General features: G+C 44.4%; 1 protein-coding gene across 1 annotated transcript in view; it reads right to left on the bottom strand.

Moving 5' to 3' along the window:
- The window catches only part of ARMC5 (armadillo repeat containing 5), a 197,997-nt gene that overhangs the window by 102,782 nt on the left and 69,657 nt on the right, over positions 1 to 25,558 (bottom strand). The window contains exon 5 of the mRNA XM_044086609.1: positions 22,365 to 23,380. Within this exon, the coding sequence (XP_043942544.1) occupies positions 22,365 to 23,380 (1,016 nt within the window). The remainder of the gene's footprint in view (positions 1 to 22,364; positions 23,381 to 25,558) is intronic.

Genomic DNA, 25,558 nt, shown 5'->3' on the forward strand with positions numbered 1-25,558 from the left:
CCCTTACTGGGATGTGCAGATAAGTCTCCTTGAGACCCAAAGTTACCAGCCATGAATCCTTGCCTAGCATCGGTAGTAACTGCTGAAGGGTGAGCATCTTGAATTTGGGAATCACCAGAAAAGTGTTTAGAACAGACAGATCCAGAATAGGGCGCCAGGTGCCCCCTTTCTTGGGTACCAGCAAAAGTCTTGAATAAAAACCTAGGCCTGCCTGATTTGCAGGAAGTGGCTCTATAACCCCTATAGTCAGTAGAGAAGAAATATGAATTTCTACCTCTGCCCTGAGAGTTCTGGGTATGTCTGGGTACCCTTGCAGAACAGGGAAGGTGTGAAAATAAAATTTGTAAACTTGGTTTACTATATTGAGCACCCACTTGTCATCTGTGATGGTAAACCATACCTCTGCGAACCTGGCTAACCTTCCCCCCAAAGGAAACCCAGGGCCCGCAGAGGTAGGCACAAGAAGGCCAGAGTAATTAAGAATGTTTGCTTTGGGAAGCTGGCTTAGAACTCCCCGATTTAGCAGAAGAAGAATGCCATTGTTTAGCCCTTTGCAGGGAAGAAGCATGCCCTCTGGAAGATCTGAAACCCCTAGGCCCTGCTTGCCAGGATCAGGGAAAGACCAAGTCTTGGAAGGATAATGCCTACTAAACTGAGGACGCTGAACCTGAAGGAAATCTTTTACAGCTTGCATAGATTTCGCCTTACCCTCCAACTTCTTCAGTACCTCCTCAGCTTTATTACCAAAAAGATTGTCTTTGTGCAAAGGAACATCCAGCAATTTAGATTTAACAGGTTCAGAAAGAGGCTGCTACCTGAGCGAAGCATGCCTTCTAATAACGGAACCAGTTGCTGCTGCTCTGCAGGAAGCCTCCAAAGTGTCAAAACCACAATAAAGTGAATGCTTATTAACTAAAGTGGCAGAATTCAGTTAAGTCTTGTAAATCTTTGTTCTCCGACATGGAAGGAATAAAGTTTAGCCTTAATAGCCTCCAAAGTATGCTGCTGATACTTAAGCATGTGAAAAAGACAGTTCACAGATCTAATGGCAAGAGTTGCAGAGGTATAGACTTTTTTTACCCCACCTGTCCAAGGCCCTAGTTATCAGAAGGCACCGGGTTTTTTAGCAATAGTAGCCTTAACACACTTGGGGCCTTGAGAAATAATTTCAGGATCAGCAGTAGGGTTTTTAAAAAGAAATTGGTGAGAATCAGGAACCCTATAATACCTATCAGGTTTTCTGGCAGGAGGAACAGAATTAGGAGTTGAAGAATTTTCCATGAAAGCATCATCCACAACTTCCAAAACTGGAGGTACAGCCAGAGGCTTATGCTGTGGCAAATCCAAAAATTCCCAGATTCTTTTCTTAGACTGAGGAAAATCCTGACATTCCCATTTCAAGTGCTCTCTAAGAGCATTCAAAGTATCCCCAATGGAAAAATCTTCTGCAGGGGAGGCAGAAGGGATAGAGTCGTCAGCATCAGAATCCTCAAAGCCAGAAAAAAGTTGAGAATTTCTTTCTACACCAGCAGACATACTGGAAATCTCAGAATCTGAGACAGACAAAACATCAGGAGACAATTCTCTAGCCCTATTGGAAAGGGGGGGGGTGAGAGCCCCTAATCAGGGAAAGAAGATCACCAGACATCTTTACCAACTGGGACTGAGGCATAGGTGGGGAGGCAGACACCTGCTTGTGAGTAGGTTTGTGGCTGGAAGGTTTACTAGTAATCCAGAGGGACTCGGAAGGCCTAGCAACTGCAGAAATCTGAACTAAGGTAGTCGGTCGGTCTGATTCTGGTCTCATGTCGAAAAGAGGCGTCAGAAGCCAATGCCTGCAAAGCGGCTCTAGACCCATCTGACGCGGCGACAGGCGGAGGGTCCGAAGACAAAATAGCAGCCTGCGGCATGGAGGACTCCGTAAAGGTGTCGACAGAGGCCTGCGGCTGAAAATCTGCAGACTGCAGGGGCTGCGAAAGCACCTCACTGACTACTGCTGTGCTGACTACCAATTTCACCGGTGCGTCGTCAGCAGATTTAACCCTAGGCCTGTTGCGGTCCATGTCTTTGCGTTCCCTAGGTTCATCCGAAGTCAGGAGACCAGAAGACGCCATACCGATGAACATAGGCCAGACTCCGAAATGCTTATACAAAATCTTAGCTCTACGGCATATGGTATGCGGGTTAAAGGAAGCACAGAGATCGCAGTTAGGGACGTTGTGCTCACGGCCAAAACAAAGTTATACAACAGGAATGGAAATCATGGTGCAGAATCTGTTTTCCACAGGCAAGACAGTTATTAACTTTATCTGACATTCGTTAAAGCAAGAAAAGAGGATTCCCAACAGGGTACTTATCTGAAGGAGTCTTCAACTTGGTAGTCGCAAAGCAAAACAAAGGCAATCGGCCGACCGGCACTAGTGCAGATTGCATCTGCTTCGGGCTCCGCGGCAAGAAAGACTAAGGAAATGGCGTCGGCTGCCTCCCATTATACCTGACGTTCTGACATCAGTTTTACAACTGACGGCAGCCAACATCATATACCAAGGACTCTGGTATTCAGGCCGACTAAGGGCTACTGGGAGTCGGATAACCCATATGTTCATAGGTTGGTACTAGGCTATCTGCCCTAGGGCATTTATAAGCCTAGCCAGAGTGTGTGTGGCTTTCGCCACCCCTTGTGATGAGAATACTACGCCCATTTAGGGTTTAGTTTACTGTGCCTCTGTCTAGTAGTGACACACAGATGACCCCTGTGGTAAACCTACGATCTCCCATCCACTCGTCAAGATTTCTCTTGAAGAGAGTTAGTGAGGGGCTCTGCCTAACATGGACTGGGATTCTGTTCCAGAGTATAGGGAGCCTCTGGGTTATGAATCTGTCCCTCCAGCACGTCCTATTTATTTCTGTGTTGAGGTTAAAATCTCTTGCTCTCGTGGCTCGGATGGATTTGGATATTCTGAGGTGGAGCATGTCCATTAATTCCGGATTGGACATGGCCTTGTACGTCAGGCATAGATCACCTCTGAGTAGGCGGTAAGCGACTGAATAGAGCTGGAGTTTCTTCAGCCAGACAGCATATGACATATGTTTGAGACCCTTTATCCTCTTGGTGAGGAACTTTTGGGGTCTTTCCAACTGCTGCAGGTGTCGGGTAAGATACATCCCAAATGGGGCATTGTACTCAATCATGGGCCTGATAAGAGAAGAGTACAGGGGCACAATGACCTCTCTTGATCTAGATGTGAATCCCTTCATGATAAGGTGGGCAATATAGAAGGTTTTCCTAACCACCTTGGCAATGTGAGTGTCAAATGAGAGGTTACTGTCAACTTGGGTCCCTAGGTCCCTGATTACCTCTTCCGTACTTAATGGATTACCACCTATGTGGTAATTTGTGGGTACCTTGTTTTTCCCAAAGGGTATGACTATACATTTTTTGGCATTCAGTTTAAGGCCATGGCTCTGGCACCAATTATCCGTTTCTATGAGGCCTCTCTGAAGGATGCTTGTGTCCGCTGGAGTATCAATTATGGCGCCCACTTTGCAGTCATCTGCGAACTTTGTCAGCCACAATCCTCCTATGTTTGCTTGCACCTCGGAAAAATAAATGCCGAACAAGAGGGGTCCCAGGACTGAGCCCTGTGGGACACCGCTTGTGCCTGGCTGAGTCTGACATGGCTCCAGCAATTCTGACCTTGTGGGTTCTGTCCTTGAGCCAGTTTGCAACCCATCTTGTGACATATGGGCTTACATTTAAGCTGGTGAGTTTGTATATGATGCCCGAGTGGGGTATTGTGTCGAAGGCTTTTGCAAGGTCAAGGTAGGCTGTGTGAACTGCCTTACCCTCATCAATGGCCTTAGTGACAGTTTCAAAAAAGTCGACCAAGTTCAAAAGGCAGGATCTGCCCTTGACAAAGCCAAATTGGGTAGGATCCAATGTCTGTAGGTCCCCAATGTCTTTGTTTATGAGTTCCATAATGATCTTTCCATAGCTTTGCAGACCAGGCTCGTCAAGCTTATGGGGCGGTAATTTCCATGGCCCGTAGAAGCACCACTTTTGTGGAGTGGAACCACTGTTGCTGTACACCACTCTTTGGGTACGTATCCTGTAGTAAGGCTAAGATTAAACAGCAGCCTTATGTGCGGGTTTAGTTCCTCTTGGAGTTCATGTAACACAGTCTGGGACACCGTCCGGTCCCATTGATGCTGTGTTTTTAGCATTGGCGAAGGCGGCTCTCACCTGGGCATCTGAGATGTTAGGGAGGCTACACTCTGCTGGGATAGATATTTCTCCTTTTGGGGGGAAGGGGGTGGAGAAATTTGCACTGAACCTGTCTGCCAGAATGTTGGCAATGTCTGTGGGTTCAGTGTATTTTGTGTCATTTTGGACTAACTCTGAGCATATCTGGGAGTTTCCACCCAGGTTTCTAACATAGCTAAAGAAGGCCTTGTGATTGTCTTTTGTGTCTTTTGCGATTTTTCTCTCACAGTTGGCCTTGGATGATTTTATGAGTGATCATAGTTTTTTGCTAGTACTGATCAGAGATGCCTTCCCTTTTAGGGATTTTGCTCTGTCATGTAGTAGCTTCCTCCTCCTGTTGTAAAGTTTGTTAATGGCTGGGGTCCACCAGACAGGACGCCTGCCTTTGGGGGAATGAGTCTTGGTTTTATTAGGGATTGCATGATCCATGCATTCTTGAAGGTGCCCGTAGAAGGCATTTATAAAGGATTCAGTGGTGTGGGTTGTGGTTTCCATTGACCCAGGGGCCTTGAAGGATACCACTTCAGTCTTAAGAAGTGTAAAGTCGGCTTTTGAGAAGTTCTTTACTGTGGTCTTTTGTGCAGGGGGTGGGGGCGGGATGTGGATTTCCAGTGAGATTCATTTATGGTCTGATCTCACCAATGAGGGGTATACTTCCAGTGTGGAGCATTTTGTCTCCATGTTTGTGATGATCAGGTCTAGTATATTATCTCCTCTTGTGGGAGTGGTGACTATTTGTTCCATCGCATTTGAGTTTATGAATTCAATGAACCTTTGGGCTAGGGTGTTGGGGCTTGAGTAATGTTCCCAGTCTATGTTTGGGTAGTTGAAGTCTCCCAATATGATGGTATTTGGAGAGACATTCATACTCTCCAGTGTCTTCAGGAAGGCTGAGTGGGGTTCCTGAGTTTGAGAGGGTGGTCTGTAGCATGCTACAAACCGTAGGGCAGTTTTGCCTATGGTTAGTTGCACCTGGATGGTCTCCGATGCTTCGTGCATTGCCACTAACCTGGAGGTGTGGGTATCTTTGATGAATATGGATACTCCCCCCTCCTTTTGTGGTTCGGTCCAAGTTTTGGGGCCGGAAAGCATGATATGAGGTAACACCTGTGAGGACTGCAACAGTGAAACACGAAGAACATTTTATTAGACAGGGTCATTATGAAGGTGTTAACAAGTATGAAAGGGAAGTTATATAAAGACATAAAATGACCAGTCAGAAAATATACATAAACATTGTTTTTCAGTAAATTATCAGATGTTTGTAAATGCAGATTAAAAAAAAAACATTATAAACAGAGAAGAAAGTGAAATGATAGACACAGAAATATAAAGGAACAAGGGTGTAATTTAAACAGATAAATATACAAAAATTATAAAGTAAATCTAGGATTCATGAATTTTACATATATAATAATCAAATTAAGGATGCCCTTTAAAAGGTTCATACCATCACCTTTTTTTCAGTATGTATAAACTCTGATAAAAACACAGTTTAACAAGGAAAAAATGCAAGTTAGCAGACAACTACAAAAGTAATCAAGTCATTACCTATGTAGACTACTTGGTAATTTAAAAAAAAAAATCTGATTTACAACTCGGGTAGGTAATGTAAGGGGCATGGTAATGAAAACCAAACAGTCACAAGCAAAGGAAAGTACAGTTGTGTACACTTACTATAAATGTAGATGTTCGAGTGTATTCTCTGTTGCAGTCATTACATTTCGGTAATCTGCTTGCAGGTAGCCCTCAGTCGGCCTGATTAACAAAGTCTTGGGTCCTGTGTCGGTTGCTGTTCCTTCTTCCATGACGTCAGGTCATCAGGGGTATAAAACATGCAGCCAACGCCATTACATCAGTTATTCTTGCTCCAGATGTCAGGTGCCCCCCTAATGGGGAGCAATTAAATACAAAAGTACAATGATATACCTCCAACAAAAAAGCAAATACACCAAAAAGGCTTTTAAGCATAGTAAAGGAAAGTAGAGGTATAGCCAAAAGAAGTTAGGGGGCGGGAAGGAGGGTAACCAGGACTGCAACAGTGAATACACTCGAACATCTACATTTATGTAAGTGTACACAACTGTACTATGTTCTTCGTGTTTCACTGTTGCAGTCATTACATTTGGGTAGATTCCCAAAGCTATGGTTGGGAGAAGGAATTTAGATAGCATTACCAGCTATAAGGCCCTGCAAGACTGCAGTAGCAAAGCCAGCTCTGGATTTAGAGAAACTTGGCAAATGGTAATGCTTGGTGAAAGTATGTACAGAACTCCAGGTAGCAGCTTCTAGGATGTCCCTGGTAGGGACGCCTCTGAGAAAGGCTGTAGAAGTAGATGAAGCCCTGGTGGAGTGAGGTCTGATCCCCTGGGAGACAGGTTTTCCATGGTGCTTATATAGCAGAAATGAATGCAATGGCCTATCCATTTAGAAATGGTTTTCTTTGAAATACCTTCCCCTCTGCCCCTGCAGCAAATGCTACCAGCAGTTGTTCAGATTTCCTTTGAAGTTTAGTCCTGTCCAAGTAGAATCTGAGTTGTCTGTGCACATCTAAGGAATGCAGTATCCGTTCCCCTTTGTTCTGTGGATTGGGAAAAAAGGTTGGCAATGAATGGACTGATTAAGAGCCACACTGGATACCACCTTGGGCATGAAGGATGGATTGGTTCTGAGGGACACCCTGTCCGCATGAAAGATGATGAAAGGCTCCACTGCCATAAGGGCCTATAATTCAGATAGCCCTCTAGCTGAAGTGATTGCTAAAAGGAAAGCTGTTTTCCAAGAAAGAAATTTAAGTTTGCAGTAGCAGCTGGCTCAAAAGGAGGTAGAGTGAGTTTTTCCAAAACAAAGTTAAGGTCCCAGACTGGGGTTGGAGCTCTCCTGGGTGGTCTTAAATTTTTGGCCCCTCTGAGGAACTGCTTGAGCAGTGGATGAGAGGGGGGGGTTCTGTGTTTTAATGAGCTGAAATGGCTGAGGCGTGGATTTTAATGGAGGAAAAAGACAGCAAATGGAAGAGCCCAGATATAAACCTGTTTGCCTCTCCCTAGAACTACCAATTGGACAAATTTTGCACAAGGACTCCCCACAAACAAGCCTGGAAAGTGGATGCTCTGTGTGGCTTGAGAAGACCTGGAAGGTGCTAGAAAGGAACAATTCTTAGAGGGCCAGTGCCTACTAAATCTAGGAGGCTGAACTTGTAAGAAATCTTTAACAGTTTGCATAGATTTAGCTTGATCTTTCATCTTTTTAAGAACTTCCTCAGCCTTGTTATCAAACAGGTGGTCCTGATTTAAGGGAGCATCCAACAATTTAGCTTTAACATGATCAAGCAAAGATTGCTCCTTAAGTAAGCATGCCTTCTGAGCACAGACCCAGTAACAGTGGCCTTGCAAGAGGCCTCCAATGAATCAAAACCACACTGCAAAGTATGTTTTCCAACTTGTTCAGCAGAATCCCATCTACCCAATCTATCCAGCACCGTGGAGTCTATCAGAAGGGGTAGGATTTTTAGCAGTAGAAGCCTTAATGCCCTTGGGTCCCTGTGAAATAGTCTCTGGATCTGCAAAAGGATTTTTAAAAAGGAACTTGTGTGACTCAGGGACCCTGTAGTATCTGTCTGGTTTTCTGGGAGCAGGAGGCAAGGAATCAGGGGCCAAACTAGACTCCGAAAAAGCATCATCAACAATGTCTAGTACAGGAGGAATAGCTAAAGGCCTATACTGAGGTAGGAGTAAGAAATCCCTAAGCCTCTTTTTTGAATCAGAAAAATCCTGGCTTTCCCAGTGGAAATGCTCCCTTAGAGTATGTAAGGTTTCCCCAAAAGAAAAATCCTCTGTTGAGGAAGCAGAGGGAATGGAGTCCTCTGCATCAGAATCCTCATAAGTCGATAAGGGCAAATCCAGATCATCAGAAGAATCAGAAAAAAACAGAATCCTGGTCAGAAGATTCATAAACCACTTCAGTTCTAGGCCTCTTAGAAAGGGGGGATTGGCTACCCCTGAATGGAGTTATTAGATCTTCAGCCATTCTTATCATTTGTTTTTAGGCATAGAGGCCTAAGCGTCAGTTTTTTAGGCATGGTTCGAGATTTAGGCCTAAGAGAAGAAGGAGGCGTTGGTTTAATATGCAAGTCCATAGGCCTGAATACACCCTCAGAAGCTAGTGCCTGCACAGTGGCTCCGGACCCATCCAAGGTAGAGACATCCATGGGTTCCATAGCTGAAGCACCTTTCGGCATACTGGACTCCGAATGGGTCTCAGTAGAGGCCTGCGAAAGTAGAGGGTACCAGGGACTGCGAAAGCGCCTCACTGAGTACCGGCGAACTGGCGACTGGCTTAGGAGAAGCGTCGTCAGCAGTTTTGGACCTCGGCGGGCGGTCTCTGTCTTTATCATTGCGTTTTTATGGAATCCCGGTAGTCGGATGGCTAACCGACGACATTTCTGGATAATTAAACCGAGAACCGAAATATTTAGACGCGAAAATATACTGACGACGGATAGTGCGCCGATTAAATAAAGCATAAAACCGACAGCAAGGTACGTCGTGGTTAGGGCCTAGGCAAGGAATACAGTACGAATGAAAATCTTTATGAGGTATTTGCTTTCCACAAGTAATGCAATTATTAACTTTTACTGACATTGGTAAGGAGCAGGAAAAAGTTTCCCCAACAGGGTACTTAGCTTTAGTTGAAGACTTCGGTTCTGAAACTCGAAAACAAAAATTTCAGGAGTCTGCCGACTTGCGAACTGCTTCTGCTTTGGGCGCCACACGGCAAGAAAGATTGATGTAATGGTGTCAGCTGCATGTTTTATACCCCTGACGACCTGACGTCATGGAAAAAGGGACAGCAACCGATGTAGGATGGAAAAAATACTAAATTTGTTCCAGTTGGTACTCACTACTTTTTTGATCAACGTAGATTCAGTAGTAAAATTTAAACTGAAATTACTACTCAGTCTGGTCGACCCTGGATTTTCTTTCCTCAGGGGTTATAGGCTTCCCTAATATTGGGGCGAATTTATTGTGTCTTTCTTTCTACAATTATTTAACAAAAAAACGAAGAATACAAACCAGTCGAATTTCATCTGGCAAATGATTCAAGGATGAAGTTAGAAGAGAATTTGTGAAAAAAATGTGAAACATGCAAGTGAAAAGGACTAGCAGGGTAAAGACCTGGAGGTGTAAGCCTTAGGATCTAGATAATTGTCACTGGTGAAGTGACACCCCAACCCCAGGTGCAAAAATGGGATACGGGGTGATGGACGGATATACACAAGTTAAAGGATTAGGAAACAAGGAAAGTCGGCAATTATGAAAACTGTGAAACTGTAGGAGACATGGGAAGATGTATTTTTATACTGCACTGCATAAAAGTTTAGGCTTTATGGAAATAGAACAGAAAAGTTAAGAAAATTAAAGGAAAACAATATGGCAATTGTAAAAAACTAAAACCTTTAAAATTCAAATGGCTAAGGTCATGTGCAATATGATGCAGAATATGGGAGAAAAGTGAAGGTTTGCTATAGAACAAACAGTGAAATTAGAAAAATGATACAACATACAAAATTAGTTCTATTTAAAAAAAGAAGTTATGTACTCATCATAACATTCAATGTTTGTAGTCCATCTCGCTCTTCATTCTTACATATGGGATCGGAGCCGATCCTTGGCGCCGACTCTGCCTATTTACAAAATCGAAGTCTTCTAGTGGGCTCGTGGCTAGGTAGGTATCCCCATGGTGCACCAGTACAATCCCCAGATCTTGTTTGCTGCTAACTAGGAGAAATAATAACAAACATACAGAAAGAAGCCAATACTAAAAAGGTCTCCAGAGAATAACAATAACAATACTGGTCTGTCAGAGAATAATGATAACAATACTGGTCTGTCAGTGAATAACGATAACAATACTGGTCTGTCAGAGAATAACGATAACAATACTGGTCTGTCAGTGAATAACGATAACAATACCGGTCTGTCAGTGAATAACGATAACAATACTGGTCTGTCAGTGAATAACGATAACAATACTGGTCTGTCGGAGAATAACAATAACAATACTGGTCTGTCGGAACAATACTGGTCTGTCAGTGAATAACGATAACAATACTGGTCTGTCAGTGAATAACGATAACAATACTGGTCTGTCAGTGAATAACGATAACAATACTGGTCTGTCAGTGAATAACGATAACAATACCGGTCTGTCAGTGAATAACGATAACAATACCGGTCTGTCAGTGAATAACGATAACAATACTGGTCTGTCAGTGAATAACGATAACAATACTGGTCTGTCTCCAGGTACTTCCAGGACGGGGGTAGGAGGGTGGGTTCGTAAGAATGAAGGGTGAGACAGACTACAAACATGGAACGTTATGGTGAGTACATAACTTATTTATGCTCTGTAGTCCTATCTCGCCTTCATTCTTACATATGGGACAGCGACCCTAGCACCTTATTCTTGGATGGCTCAAGGAGAAATACTCCTGAGTATCGTGCAACTAAATGATGCTCTACCCCTGGAGGTAGAATCCAATTTGTAATGAGTAATAAAAGTGTGAGGGGTAGCCCAATTTACTGCTGCACAATTACCATCAAGTGGGACCCTGGCTTGAAAGGCTGCAGAGGTAGACTGAGATCTCGTAGAATGAGCCTTGATTTTAAAGGGTAAAGGTCTACCCTCAGAGTTGTAAATACAGCTAGAAATCCAATTTTGAGTGTGCTACTTTGGAAACTGATAAACCTGACCTGGATTAGGAGAAGGAACTAAATAATTGATCTGATTTCCTGAATTCCTTCGTCTGGTGCAAATAAAAACGTAATTGCCTATGAACATCTAACTGATGAAACCTGTATTCTGCTGCATTGGAATAATTTGGAAAGAGCACCGGAAGTTCTATGGATTGGTTCAAAAGTGTTATGGGAACAGACCTTGGGGACAAAGGAGGGATTAGTACGAAGAGATACTCTGTGAAAAATCAGATAAGGGGGGTTTACAGATGATGCCTGTAACTCTGTCTGGCAGATGTGACAGCCACCAGAAACAAAGTCTTCCAAGACAGAAATTTCAAGGGCAATGAAGAAGGCTCAAAGGGAGGAGATGTCAATTTGGATAGCACAAAATTCAAATCCCATGAAGCAACAGGTTCTTGAAATGGGGGTCTTAAAGTGGCACCTTTGAGGAAGGTTTTGCACAGCCTATGTGACATCAAATTAGAATCTTGCATGCCTAGATGAAAATTTGAAATCGCTGCCAATTGAACCCTCACAGTTCCCTGGTGGAAAAGCTCAGGCAGGAATTCCAAAACCACCGGAATGGAGGCGGTATAAGGGTCAACATTCTTTCTCTCAGCCCAGATAGCAAATCTCCTCCATTTACTGGAATATAGTCTCCTAGTGGAGGGTTTATGAGAGGACGTTAGGATATGCGTCACGGAGGGTGAGAAGTCATGAAGCCTGACTAGGGATGGAACTGGGGCAGCCAAGCTGTCAAATTGAGGGTGTGTAAAACGGGATGAAGCGAGCCTGACATGTGCGTCAAGAGATCTGGCACTGGGTCTAGAATCCAAGGATCATCTAGGAAAAGTGGCCCGAGAAAGGGGAACCACCTCTGACGACACCAGTAAGCTGACGACACCAGTAAGGAGCAATGAGGATCAGTTGCATCCCAGCTGTTTCGCTTTCTGAATCACCTTGGGTACGAGAGGAAAAGGTGGAAAAGCATAAAGGAGACCAGGGGCCAATTGCGAACAAGTGTGTCTCTCGGTGACTCCCCCGGACTGGAGATGAGGGAGAAATAGCTGCTGCATTTGGCATTGATCGGGCTGGCAAAGAGATCGCAAGGCTGCCCCCATCTGCAGAAAATTTGCTCCGCTATTTCCTGTTTCAGAGACCACTCATGAGGCATCACGATTGCCCGGCTGAGCTTGTCGGCTATCATGTTGGTTGTCCCTGGAATGTGCGTTGCTACCAGAAAACGCTGGGATGATATCGCCCATTTCAAAACTCAAATGGCCTCTCGACAAAGTGGGTATGATCTGGTTCTGCCTTGTTTGTTGATATACCATACTACCGACATGTTGTCTGATTGTATCACAATCGTCCCAAGAGGCAGTAGGTCGTGAAGTGCTTGCAACACCAGGAGCACTGCCCTCATCTCTAGAACGTTGATATGCAGGTGAGCCTCGTGAGCTTGCCATGAGCCTTGGACAGTCCTGCCTAGATAATGCCCCCCCCACCCTGAGAGGCATCCGTGGTCACAGTGGCAACGGGTTGGCGAGGGACAAATGAAGTGCCTGTGGTTAACTGGTTGGGTAGAGTCCACCAAATGAGGTCCTTCTTGCAAGAGTCTGTCAGCAGTATGTGATGAGATAATGGTAGGTGTTGAAAGGACCACTGGGACGACAGCAGGCACTGAAGAACCCTCATGTGTAGTCTGGCTAGCGGCACTAGTAGTATGGTGGAAGCCATGGTCCCTAGAAGCTTCACAAGAGTCTTGGCCTTGACCTTTCATAGGGGGAGAAGATGCTGAATTTGAAGAAACAGATACTGTGCCTTTTCTACAGGAAGACGAGCCAACATGTCTACTGTGTCTATCTCTGCACTTATAAAATTCACAAACTGAGAGGGCAATAAGGCAGATTTTTCCCAAATGATAGAAATCCCCAACTGGGCACGTAGCGTCCCTGTTCTGAAGAAGTAGATGCCTGGTGGGGGGCGGTCAGGAGCCAGTCATCCAGATGTAGAAACACTTGGAATCCTCGATGTCTCAGGTGAGCTGTCACTACTGCCAAACACTTGGTGAACACCCTGGGGGCTGTGGTGAGACCAAAGGGAAGAGCACGAAACTGGTAATGACTGGCTCCCAGCCGGAAGCGTAGATGGCTCCTCAACGTTTTGTTCATTTTTATGTGGTAGTAAGCGTCTTGGAGGTCTATTGAGTACATCCAAGTGTCTTTCCCTAGTAACGGGAGTATAGACTGCAGCGTCACCATCTGGAACTTGTCCTTTACTGATTCGTTCAGTCTTCTGAGGTCCAAGATGGGCCTCCAGTTCCCTGTACATTTTGGCACTAAAAAGAATCTGGAGTAAGTTCCGGATCCTATTTGGTCTGCTGGGACGGTTTGGATGACTCTTTTTGCCAGCAACATGTTAACATCCACAGTTGCCTGATCCCTGTGATTGGGTGGAACATCTGGGATACTTTTGGGAACATACAGTGGCAGAGAAAAGGGTATGACATAACCTCTGGTAATAATTCTTTGTACCCATTTGTCTTGAGTGAGACTTAGCCAGGCTTCTGGATACATAGAAATTCGACCCCCGACCGGCTACAGAGAAGCACAGTCGGGCCCCACATCAGAAGCGCTGGTAAGGCCGGCCCCAAAACAAATCGTGGCCTCCCTGGTTTTGTGGTCCGCCCCTGCCTCTAGGGCGACATCTACCATTTCCTCCTCCTCCTCTGCCTCTGAAGGAGTCGTCACTCTGTGCATCCTGGAAAAACTTCTGGGACTTCTTGAACCACATTTTACCACCTCTCTGACCCTTAGGGTATGGTCTGGAGGGGGTGGTAAAATGTACTCCCACAACAAAGTGAGTTTTTCCTTCTTGCTTGTACCGGATGAGTGTGTCCTTTTACCTTGGGTCCAAACAATGAAGAACTGTCGAAAGGGGCGCTGGTAAATGTAGACTTGAATGGTTCCGCAAAATTACACAAACGCATCCAGGAATAACATCTTAGGGAAATTCCTGAACCCGCTGCTCTACTTGCTCCATCGGCTGCACACGATATAAGCCTCATGGACAAGTTGACAATAGAGCTCAAGGTGGACAACTGGGCAGACAACTTGTCAGGGACTCCCTCAGTACATGTACCTTGTAGAGAATCTCCTAACTCCTTAAGGAGATCTCCCTACAGCCTCGTGAAGTGTGTAAGGTGGTTCAGTGATCTAAGAGTAAATGTCGCTAACGAGAAGATACGCTTCCCGTATCTGTCCATCGTTCGAGACTCCTTATTCAGTGGATGGACAGAAGCTTCCGCTAGCTCCTCCTCAGTGGCCGCCGTCACCGCCATAGCATCTATGGGAACACCTTTAGAAAAGAATTCCTTTTTCATGGGCGCAGAAAGAAACTTATTTGGTCTCCTGGGGACTGGCTCCACGGCATCAGGAGTATCTCACACCTTCCGACTAACTAGCTCCATCAGTTCGTCAAAGGGTGGAGACACCCAAGAGGCTGAAGGTCGAGACCCGAAAGCCTTTAGGTACACAGACTCCTCACCAGAAGGGGTGATAGTGGGCCAACCGCACCTCTGCTTAAGGATTTCCAAGATGTCTACGAAGGAAACATCATCAGAGGATGACTTGAGGGGACCCTTCTGACTCCTTGTGGTCAGTGCCTGAAGTAAGAGACTCATCCTGGAAGTCTACATGCTTTCTCTTGCATGTTCTCTTCCGTGGGGGCTCCTCAGAAGGATATTCCGGGGAGGTCTCAGAAGAGTGGGAGCCACCAGCCTGTGGCTCCTGAGGCTGCGGGTCACTGCTGTCTAGAGAGGGAGTAGGTGCTGAGACAGAAGTAGGTGCCCTAAGGGGGGGGGAAGAGTGTTGGTACCCCTGGTAGGAGCTGATGATTGGGACAGCACACTCCTCATAGTCTCGAATGCCGACCTCTCCAGCTCCAAAGACCTCCTCGGCTCCGAGGAGACCGAGGATGCCATCGACTCCAGAGCCATTGGTCTCAGAAAGAGAGACGTAGGGTCCGAGCTCAAGCTCGCCGACGCGCCGACTGGAAAGCTCGGAACCGAAGAGATTCAGTTCCAGGCGTCCCTGTCAGGGCCGACCGGGGATGTTCGGCTCCTAGACACCACGGATGGCACCGAGAGTGTTGGAGCGGAACTCGGCTCCGAAACAACCTCAGGGGGTGCTGGAACAGAGGGTTCCACCAGTGGTACCAAATGCTCCGGCTCCAAAAGACCAGCAAGGCTCGGTGGAGGAATCATCGAAGGAGGGACAGATTCAAGTGGCCCCAGAACCGACTGGGTCAGAACCAACAACAATTGAGGTAAGGCAGATGACTTCAGCAGTCTCAGCACTACCCTCTCTACATCATCTTCTGATAAACTCCTGGAAGACCTGGAGGACAGAGTAGGAGAACAGGATCTCTGCAGTATAAGTGAGTTTAATGTAGGGGAGACCGGTAAAGGGTCCACAGACTGGCTCTGTTGAATACTCTGTGGTCGACTCTGAACTGTTTGGTGCCAACCCTGTAACCACAGTACTAAAACTCTCGATCAGCTCCGAACTCAGTGGAGCCGATGAGACAGTAATTTTGTCAGGCTTAGTAATTTTAAGAGGCGGCTCTGAGACACCGGCCGGTGCCAGGGAGGGCCTCTTAGAGGATTTGGACTTTTCCTTTTTAGATCCTTAAGATCTAGCAGAGGAGGAAGAGCTAGCCAGATCTTCCTCAAAAGAAGGCTTTAAGAGACCTTTTAGTATGAGCTTATTTTTTCTTTCTTGCAACACCCTAGCACTAAAAGAGTGGCAAAATAAGCAAGTTTCCTGTAAGTGGATGGCCCCAAGACAGTAAAAGCAGTTACTGTGGCCATCCGTTATAGACATCTCCTGTGAGCATTTTATGCATTTTTTAAAGCCAGATGGCTTATGGTCCCTGCCTTCCTTAGGCATCGCACAGAAGATGAACTCACACACACCCACACACGAAAGTGGAAGGACTATGTCCTCCAACTTAAACGGGCCTAGCCCGGGTAGGAATGAAAGGGAAACTAGGTCCACTAACTAAAACAGACCTAGACGGCACAGAAACAAGTAGAGAGACTCTCGCGCGCACACACACAAGAACAGGAATATAATCTGAATTGAGGAAACCACAAAGAACAAAGTCAACAGAACCTCGTTCTGCCTGTAACCCGGCTAACAGAAAACATCATCAAGCGGAAGCACTGCAAAAAGTCATTTACAGTATTTAAGCAAGCACACACAGCCTAAACTAAGCGCAAAAGGCATCTACAACTACTAATATCAAAGGTATGAAAACAGTCAAATAGAAGTCTAAACCAGTATAACAACGAAGCAATAACTGGCACACAGGACACAGAGTACAATTAGGCCAATGGTCAACTGTACTTAAATTGCACACAAAAGGCGCTCTACTAAACACTATCTAAATGCAAACACTACACTAATTACAGCTACAAAATACTAGATAACACTTTCAAAATAGAAGATTTATCCACATTTTTGAAGAAAATGTGTAAAACTTAGCCATGGCCAAGAAGAAACACATCCAAACTCGTCAATGTGGCAAACGAGATCTGGGGATTGTACTGGTGCACCATGGGATACCTACCTAGCCACGAGTCAACTAGAAGACTTCGAGCTTGTAAATAGTCCGAGTCGGTGCCAAGGATCGGCTCCGATCCCATATATAAGAATGAAGGCGAGATAGGACTAGAGAACATCAATAGGTTAAAAAGTACATCAATAGGTTAAAAAGTAAAAATGTATAAACGTCATATAATTACATCATGCAGCACATATTGTATAAAGAGGAATGAACCATAAAGAAATGTAAAAGCTGAGAACTGCTTTTGTTTTTGAAAGATGCCCCTACTCCAGCTATCACAACCACCTGAGCTACCAGCATCAGGCAGACAGGACCACAGTCAAACACATCGTGTCTATATCATAACAACAAAAGTTTAAAATTACGACCGCTCCAAATATTGAAATGCCAGACCTCTAAGTGCTTTTTGTGAGATCGCAGTACAGTGAAGATCAGAATACTTGCTCTTTCCTCACTGTAGTGCGATCTCGAAGTTGGTATATATATATTTAGTGGGGGGTGTGGGGGATGCAGCCCCCCACAATAGTCCAGAATTTTTGATATTTAGAGCATTCGCAGTTTTAAACCTTTGTTGTTATAATATAGACCCAACACATCAGGAATGCAGCCCCCCTCCCCATCTTATGCTGCATTACAAAGGTCAGCACTGGAACATGGACCGAGGCAGCTGATGCAGGACTGAGGGCACGTGCTACCTGCTCAGCTGCTGAAAGCTGTCTAACAGAGGGTTAACACCACTGTGGAGTAGAGCTGTTTTGCACCTACAGCTTTATGACAAGCTCGACCAGGTCTATCTGGTTAATCATTTGCACATTAACTACTGATACAGACAGAAAGGGTACCCCCAAGCATGTTTCCACAATGCAAATAATACTACCTTGTCAACAGAACTTGAGGCAGGCTTCCAACCTTTCAGTTTTACTACTTCAGATGCTTAAACAGATACTTGCCATCTGGAGAAGAGGTGAGGGAGAGGACTGAAAGACAAACTGGAGGAATACTTGAGGCAATAGGCCAAAGTAAAGTTTAGTGCCTCCTGTGTTTAGTCTGGAATTGCAGAGAATGGGAGACACACTTTTTTGTTACAACAAATAATGCAGATGAAAATAAAGTATCATGAAAACAGAGCTTTACAGGGCAGGACAGGAGGAAAAAAAACTAAAGGACAGGGAAATGGTAGCTGTGAATTTGGTATTTTTTTACCTAGATAATTGGGGGACTTATGCCCAAACCTATCAATTTTCAACATATTCATCCAGTATGCAGTTTTGTGCAGAACCAACACTGCCCCGACAAATCTAGGAAAAAAACGCTCAGCAAACCTGCATATTACCACACACCTTGCAAGTAGTTTTTAAACTTATACCATAACCCACTCCATTTCTAAAACTATAATCCACATCACAACCAGCTTAGCAATTCTCAGTCAGACACGAGCAGGCTTGACAATTTTAACAATTCATTTAAATGTTAGGTATACCAATATAAAAAGGCACACAGTAACAAACACCCAGAAGCAGCCTTCAGTATTCATGTCCAAGCCATAAGCCTGAGCCTCAAATATTTCCAGCAGTGATCCAAAAGTAGTTTTCCTTTAATAAAGCTGGCACAGATCACCCTAAAAGTAGTTTTCCTTTAGTAAAACTGAGTTACATTTTTTCAGCTAGGTTTATCTATGCAGCTGAACCTTGGGCCTAATGTAATACGGCACCTAGGCTTTGCAACTTTACAAGTTACCTGAGGACTGATGATGTGAGAAGTAGTCGGATGACATGGGCTAAGGTATGACCATTAGCTGACAAAGTAGTCTGGAGCTATTGGGGGGAGGGGGTGTCCTAAATTGATGACATAAGCTGGGAGGCAGGCAGCAGTTGATGTATCGCCCCCTCCCCAGGAACTATGCCGACGGCAAGGGCAGCAAGGTTTGTAACAGCTCAGATGCAGGTCCAAGTCTTAGACTGAAGGAACTAATAGTTCAGTGGGAAACAGGCACCGTAATGGCAAAGAGGGCATCACTGACCAAGGTGGCACCACATTCTACATAACATCCAATTCCTGCGACCTTCAGTGAAGAAGTGTTTACCAACGGCACTGTAAAACAGCTCATTTCACGGACTACTTAAAAGAGCCACACAACACAGGAGTACTGTGTTTTATTAAAGCGATTGCATTTCCACATCAGTCTTTGAATTTAATTATTCATTCATCAATTTCTTGGTGCACTTTGGATTGAGACGATTCATCACAGCCCCTGAAGCATGCAAGTTATTTTAAACAAACATGAGAGGTGGGGCATTCACCACAAGTCAGGGGTTTACAGATGCTACAACCAAACAAAAGCACAAACATTCCAATAATGTGCTTCGACACTTGTATTACACATGGTGCATGGCTATGAGGAGGACAACAAGGCAATTACAAGGCAAATGAATCAACTGCACCCACTGTACAATCTGCAGTTGGAATCCAACTGTTGATAAAGGCACAGGCTGGGTAGAAGAACGAATGGCCAGTGCGGAGTGCCACTACCTGGTCTTAAGTGGTCGTATTACTCAAGGCTTGTACATCAGACCCTACCTCCATGAAGTCTCTCAGGACCCTGTGGTAAAACTGAAAAGGTGAATACAGAAGAAAATAGCTGCCAGAACTGAATGCAGTTAAAAGACAAGGCAGAACTGCTTCAGTGCAGTACGCACCTTGCGCTACTAATCACAAGTGGTCATAACATCTCTGTATTCTTCCCTTATAAGACCGATTACAGAATACAGTGCCCCTTTCAGCATGTACCTCACAAGGCACATGCAGTAGCTGGACAGACCACAGAGATTCCTCACCTGGAGAATCCAAGGCCTCAAACACCTACCCTACACAGATAGGCTAAAAGTCCTGTCCGTCTACTCAGTCGCATACAGACTCCTCAGAGGTAACCTCTGTCTGGCATACAAAACAATCTCAGACCCTGCTCTGATGGGACTGCTGCATATCCGCAAGTCAAGCTCCATTTGAGTAACCTGCATGCGAGACAGCAACCTGGTCTGTGACATCAACAGGACTTGTTGGCGGGACAGATGTAGGTCCCAGATACTTCCCCTTTTGTGGAATAGACTCCCTCTCCTCGTAAAGCAGACTACCTCATTAAACCTTTTTAAGCGCAACCTGGATAACTGGATGGGGAATAGAAAACACCCCTGGGATTCCACCTATGTCCCTGCTGGGGAGTGGCATAGGGTGCTGATGTGTTGGAACATGGGATAAATTCTTGACTAAGCGTGTAAGGCCTTTAGGACCAATACCCTAGTAACTTCCTGTGAACACGCTACTAATCACAAGTGGGTACGCACCGCACCCTACTAATCACAAGTGGGTATGCACTCACGGTACCAATCGCAAATGGTACAGATCAATAATAAGTTAGGTATTTAATTCCATCGCTAGTTTATTACATTTTTTTAAAACCGATGTAAATATGGACATCTATTATATTACTCTATTTACTGCTTCAACATGGATTTAAATATAATACAGTCAACTGTTAAAACCTCTCAGAATGATGCAAACAAGCTAAAGGGTCACTCTTCTAACAACTGTCACACAAAAAAACAAACAAGATTGAGCAACAGGGATACCAGGTCTCCCCCCACACATTCCCAAAAAATGCAAGTCGCATGCAACCCATTAAGGAAACCCTGCAGTCGGCTTCTCATTAGTGCTATATGAGGCAACACATGCACAACTAAGCAGCAGGGCTCTCAGCACTGTCACACAAGACAAAGTAAAACTAAGCAGTGGGCCCCTCTCAAGTGTCACATGAGAAGACGAGCGCATGGCTGACTGCACTGTCATGGGGACAAGGCACGCACACAGCTAATCATCAGAATCAAAGCGTGTATGGCTGTGCAGCAGGCCTCTCCAAAACATAACATGACACAAAGCATGCATGGCTAAGCACCGGAAACAGGCTCCATATTATAATCGTAATCTGTTAATCTGCAGAGAGTTAGCTTTTATTTATTTTATATGGCATCATGACTATTCAAACATATACAGCTGTCTGCTGTTGGTGATGTTTTATATGGCATCATAAATATTCGAACATACACAGCTGTCTGCTGTTGGTGATGTTTTATATGGCATCATGAATATTCGAACATACACAGCTGTCTGCTGTTGGTGATGTTTTATATGGCATCATGAATATTCGAACATACACAGCTGTCTGCTGTTGGTGATGTTTTATATGGCATCATGAATATTCGAACATACACAGCTGTCTGCTGTTGGTGATGTTTTATATGGCATCATGAATATTGAACATACACAGCTGTCTGCTGTTGGTGATGTTTTATATGGCATCATGAATATTCGAACATACACAGCTGTCTGCTGTTGGTGATGTTTTATATGGCATCATAAACATTCGAACATACACAGCTGTCTGCTGTTGGTGATGTTTTATATAGCATCATGAATATTCGAACATACACAGCTGTCTGCTGTTGGTGATGTTTTATATGGCATCATGAATATTCGAACATACACAGCTGTCTGCTGTTGGTGATGTTTTATATGGCATCATGAATATTCGAACATACACAGCTGTCTGCTGTTGGTGATGTTTTATATGGCATCATGAATATTCGAACATACACAGCTGTCTGCTGTTGGTGATGTTTTATATGGCATCATAAATATTCGAACATACACAGCTGTCTGCTGTTGGTGATGTTTTATATGGCATCATGAATATTCGAACATACACAGCTGTCTGCTGTTGGTGATGTTTTATATGGCATCATAAACATTCGAACATACACAGCTGTCTGCTGTTGGTGATGTTTTATATGGCATCATAAATATTCGAACATACACAGCTGTCTGCTGTTGGTGATGTTTTATATGGCATCATGAATATTCGAACATACACAGCTGTCTGCTGTTGGTGATGAGCTGCACCTTTTTTCAACTTTTTTCTCAAGTGACTGCTAGCATCGCTTCACTTAGATGACAGACAGACAGGACAGGTGACAAATCAAACATTAATTCCAACAGAAAGGGAAGTTACTACCCCTGAAACTAGTTTAAGTAGATGAAGAGTGAGCAAGGGGCTGAAGCACACACAAGCCTCCACCTACAAATGTAAAAAATAGAAGACTACGTGTTTACGGTTGCCATGGATCTGGCTCTCATCCAACATCTGCAGCTATCATGATTTATGCTTTGTTGACCGGGTTAGTCCTACTAGACCAGGTGACCACTTTCCAAGGAGGCATGAGGTAGTATTCATATTGACTACTACAAATGTTGCCAGGGCACTGGGAAAATGCCCGTATTTTTTTCAGTAAATGCCATGCAATCTTTTACATCCACTTGAACTACCACAAACTGGGGCAGATGTGACTTCAGCTTATCTCATTCGTAGGACAGCACACTCAGGAATACAGCATCTCTCATTATCCTGCACAATCATTTTAATACTGAAAACAACTCCAAACACCTGGTGTGGAAGAAGAACCTACAGACTTCTGCTCTTCCAGCATTAATGCGAGTATGCCATCTGTCAAGTCACTAACACCACTGATGAATGGCAACTGTCAATCTATGCAGCTGCCATAACATTCTGACAGCAACAGAGAAAAACTATTAGTGTTTAATGTTCTCCGTTACCAATCATAAAGCCAGAAAGTAGCACACATTACCCTTCTCATGTCAAACCTCTGATAATATGCATTACATACCAAGCCTTTTACTGCCAGTCCACTTGATTCCCATTGGAAAGTCATGTGTTTTGTTACCATCTTCAGGTCCGGGACTAGCAACACAATCGACATTTGCTTCTTCAGACTCCTTTAAGCACCCTGGGTGGATGCCGTGAATCAGTCGCATTCGGATACAGGATACCCCACTGATGCGGATGAATGCTTCCAGGCAGTTAGGGTTGCATGACAGCCGATCAAGGAGACGAAGACAACACAAGTTGGGATCAGTTGCTAAAGTGACATATGTCAGCAGCCCCTGAAGAGTATGCTCAGTGACTAAGCTGCTAGGGTCCAGGACTTGTGAAAACCGTGACAGCAAAAACAAGACAGGGGCTTCTGGGCCCCAGAACTCCTCCTGCCGAGGAGCTGAGCATAAGGATGGCATGTCTGCAGCAGACAGGATTTCCTGAAGAGGGCCAGTTACCAAGTCACCTGAAATAGATTCGATGCTGGACCTGGAAGAACGGTTTGTGAATGGTGTTGACGTCAATGCTTCAGCAAAATTTGGAGGTCCATCACAAGCAACAGAAATGGAGCGGGATTTTATTTTACGACGCCTGCAAAAAACAGTCCGTGACTCTGGAATAGGGGATGTGTGTTCGAGCAACTGCCCAGTCTCAGATACTCTACTCTCTGAAGCACTAGGGAATGGCAAGTCACTAGTATTCACCTCAAGAGATGCATCATCAGGGGACACATCCATAGGCTGGTCACACTCCAAACCAGTTGAAGGAGACCTCATGTTGCCAAGCTCTGTCACAGATGACACCTCCATGGGAACAATGCTTGCATCTTCGTGGTTCTGTTCTCCTGCCAGATCAGCTCTGGACTCCGTCTGTTCTTCCAAAGGCAAGTCCCTAGCTGTGCAAGATGTTTCTTCCTGAAGTACAGGGCTGAAAGCTCGCGTAGTCCCATCTGCCTCTGGGGATTCTGGAGACCACTGTGGAGAAACATCTCCAGGACTTGCAATGTAGCCCTCTGACAGGAGCCAAGACCTTAAAGAGAGAGAGAATGGGGGAGAACATTTTAAATTTATTAGCAAAAACAGGACAATGAAGAACATAAGCACATGAAAATCAAATTGCATGCTCTGCTTTCGGTAAAAATTATCACTGCATCTTCCACACAACATGAACACTTCCCTTAAGCACATACCATAGCAGCAGCACAGTGAGAGCTTGCAGACATCAAGTCACCACTGGCACATGCATGTTAAGCCAGGGGAAAACATCCACTCTCTGTGGTTATCTTGATGAAGACACCTCTTCTAGGTGGCACTTACTAAAACAAAACAATCTGCACAAGAATGACAGGCCATTAAGCAACTTTCTAGCACAGACAGAGGATTTCCCAAAGGGATGAATGTGGGATAGAAAGTAGCTTGTATCAGGAAATGAACGGATGGCAGTCTACAGCGGCACAAGCTGACAGCAGCCCATCAACAAAGGGAGAAACACCAAGGAAAAAATAATGTATATGTATGCACACACATGCAGAAATAAGGTCAAAACTAACTAGTAGAGGTTAAACATGGGTACTAGATAATATATACATCCACAAAGGGTTTTGTGGGATACAAACTATGAGAACTAAAGGAAAAAAATTGCATTAGAAGCAGTAACTGGCAAAAGGGAGGGGGTACGGAGCAACTGCCCAAGGATGGACCAGATCTGGGATGCTGTAGCTCCAATTTATTGGTCTCAAGCAGATTTCAACAGTCAATATTCAAAGGATTGTCTACTAAAACTGTGCTATCCTCCTCCAGCAAAAAAAGTGTGTCAACTCAGGAAAACTTTGGATACAATCACTCAGCAGGGCTGAAAGGAGCAGATGGACTGCAAAGTAATTGCTTCTCTAGCATAAAATCAGTTAACTTGGTTTAAATTACAGCACAACAAATAATCTACACACACTCGTATGTATAAGTGTGGACTGCAGCAAATGGCAAGTGCTCAGACACCATGTAGAGTGTCACCATTTGGTCAAAAGATGTTTGCGATTGTGAATTTCCAAATTTGGGAATATTTTCTTTCCCAAGGGATTGAGAGACCTTAGGGTTAAGTATATATAATTAGCGGGGGGGGGGGGTGAGGGGTACAACCCCCCCCCCCCATACAAAAACACCTGTTGTTGCTCATTGCCTTAGCACTCTCTGAGGTAATCCCCAGAGCATGTGTAGACAGTGTCAAAACTACAGGTTTTGATGTTCAGATGTCTAACCTCGATACAGTGTCCAACACCCATATACACACACACACACAAAAACACACACATTATATACATGGGGTCAACTTTGTTTCGTTGAATTTCATTTCACCCCAACCACATCGCTGAAAACACAAACAACTGAAAACTCATTTCACTGAATCTCATTTCACTGAACTGCAGTTAGTATACATATGGCACTGTGTAGAGTACTGTAAGGCAAGTAAAACATACATGTCCTTTTCCCCACTGTAATGCAATCCTGGAGTTAGTATATATAGCTAGGGTGTGTGTGTGTGTGTGGGGGGGGGCATAGTCCCCCACTTATTTTGAGTACATACTGTCTTCCGGAGACAGTCACTGTTGTTGTAACTATGCATGTCTATTGTTTAAAATGTATTGTTTTGAAGTTTTTGGTAAAATACAATATAAAACAGACGGGGCTACGGCCCCCCTCACACCCCCTAACTATATACATTAATTCCAGGATCGCACTAGAGTGGGGAAAAGGGCATATACCTTTTACTTGCCTTACAGTACTCTATACAGTACCATATATACTAAGTTTAGTTCAGTGAAATGAGATTTAGTGAAATGAGTTTTCAGTAATTTGAGTTTTCAGCGATGTGGTCGGGTTGAAATGAAATTCAGCGAAATGAGATTCAATAAAACAAAGTGGACCCATATACAAACAAATACACACATTATTATATAATAAAATCAAAGACAGCAATTTAAGAAGAGTCACTGTAGAGTAGGCCATGACAGTGTCATAAACACCTACCAGCACAAACAGGACATAACCACATGTGTTATACCACAGCATGATGTAAAGTACAGTTGTGTACACTTACCATAAATACAGATGTTTTGAGTGTATTCACTGTTGCAGTCATCACATTTGGGTTATCCCTGCCAGGGTAGCCCTCGGCTGGCCCTAATACCAGAGGCTTAGTATTTCTGCGTTG

This window comes from Protopterus annectens, chromosome 10.part0 (assembly GCF_019279795.1).
Source record: "Protopterus annectens isolate FY-2018-M chromosome 10.part0, PAN1.0, whole genome shotgun sequence".
Lineage (NCBI taxonomy): Eukaryota > Metazoa > Chordata > Ceratodontiformes > Protopteridae > Protopterus > Protopterus annectens.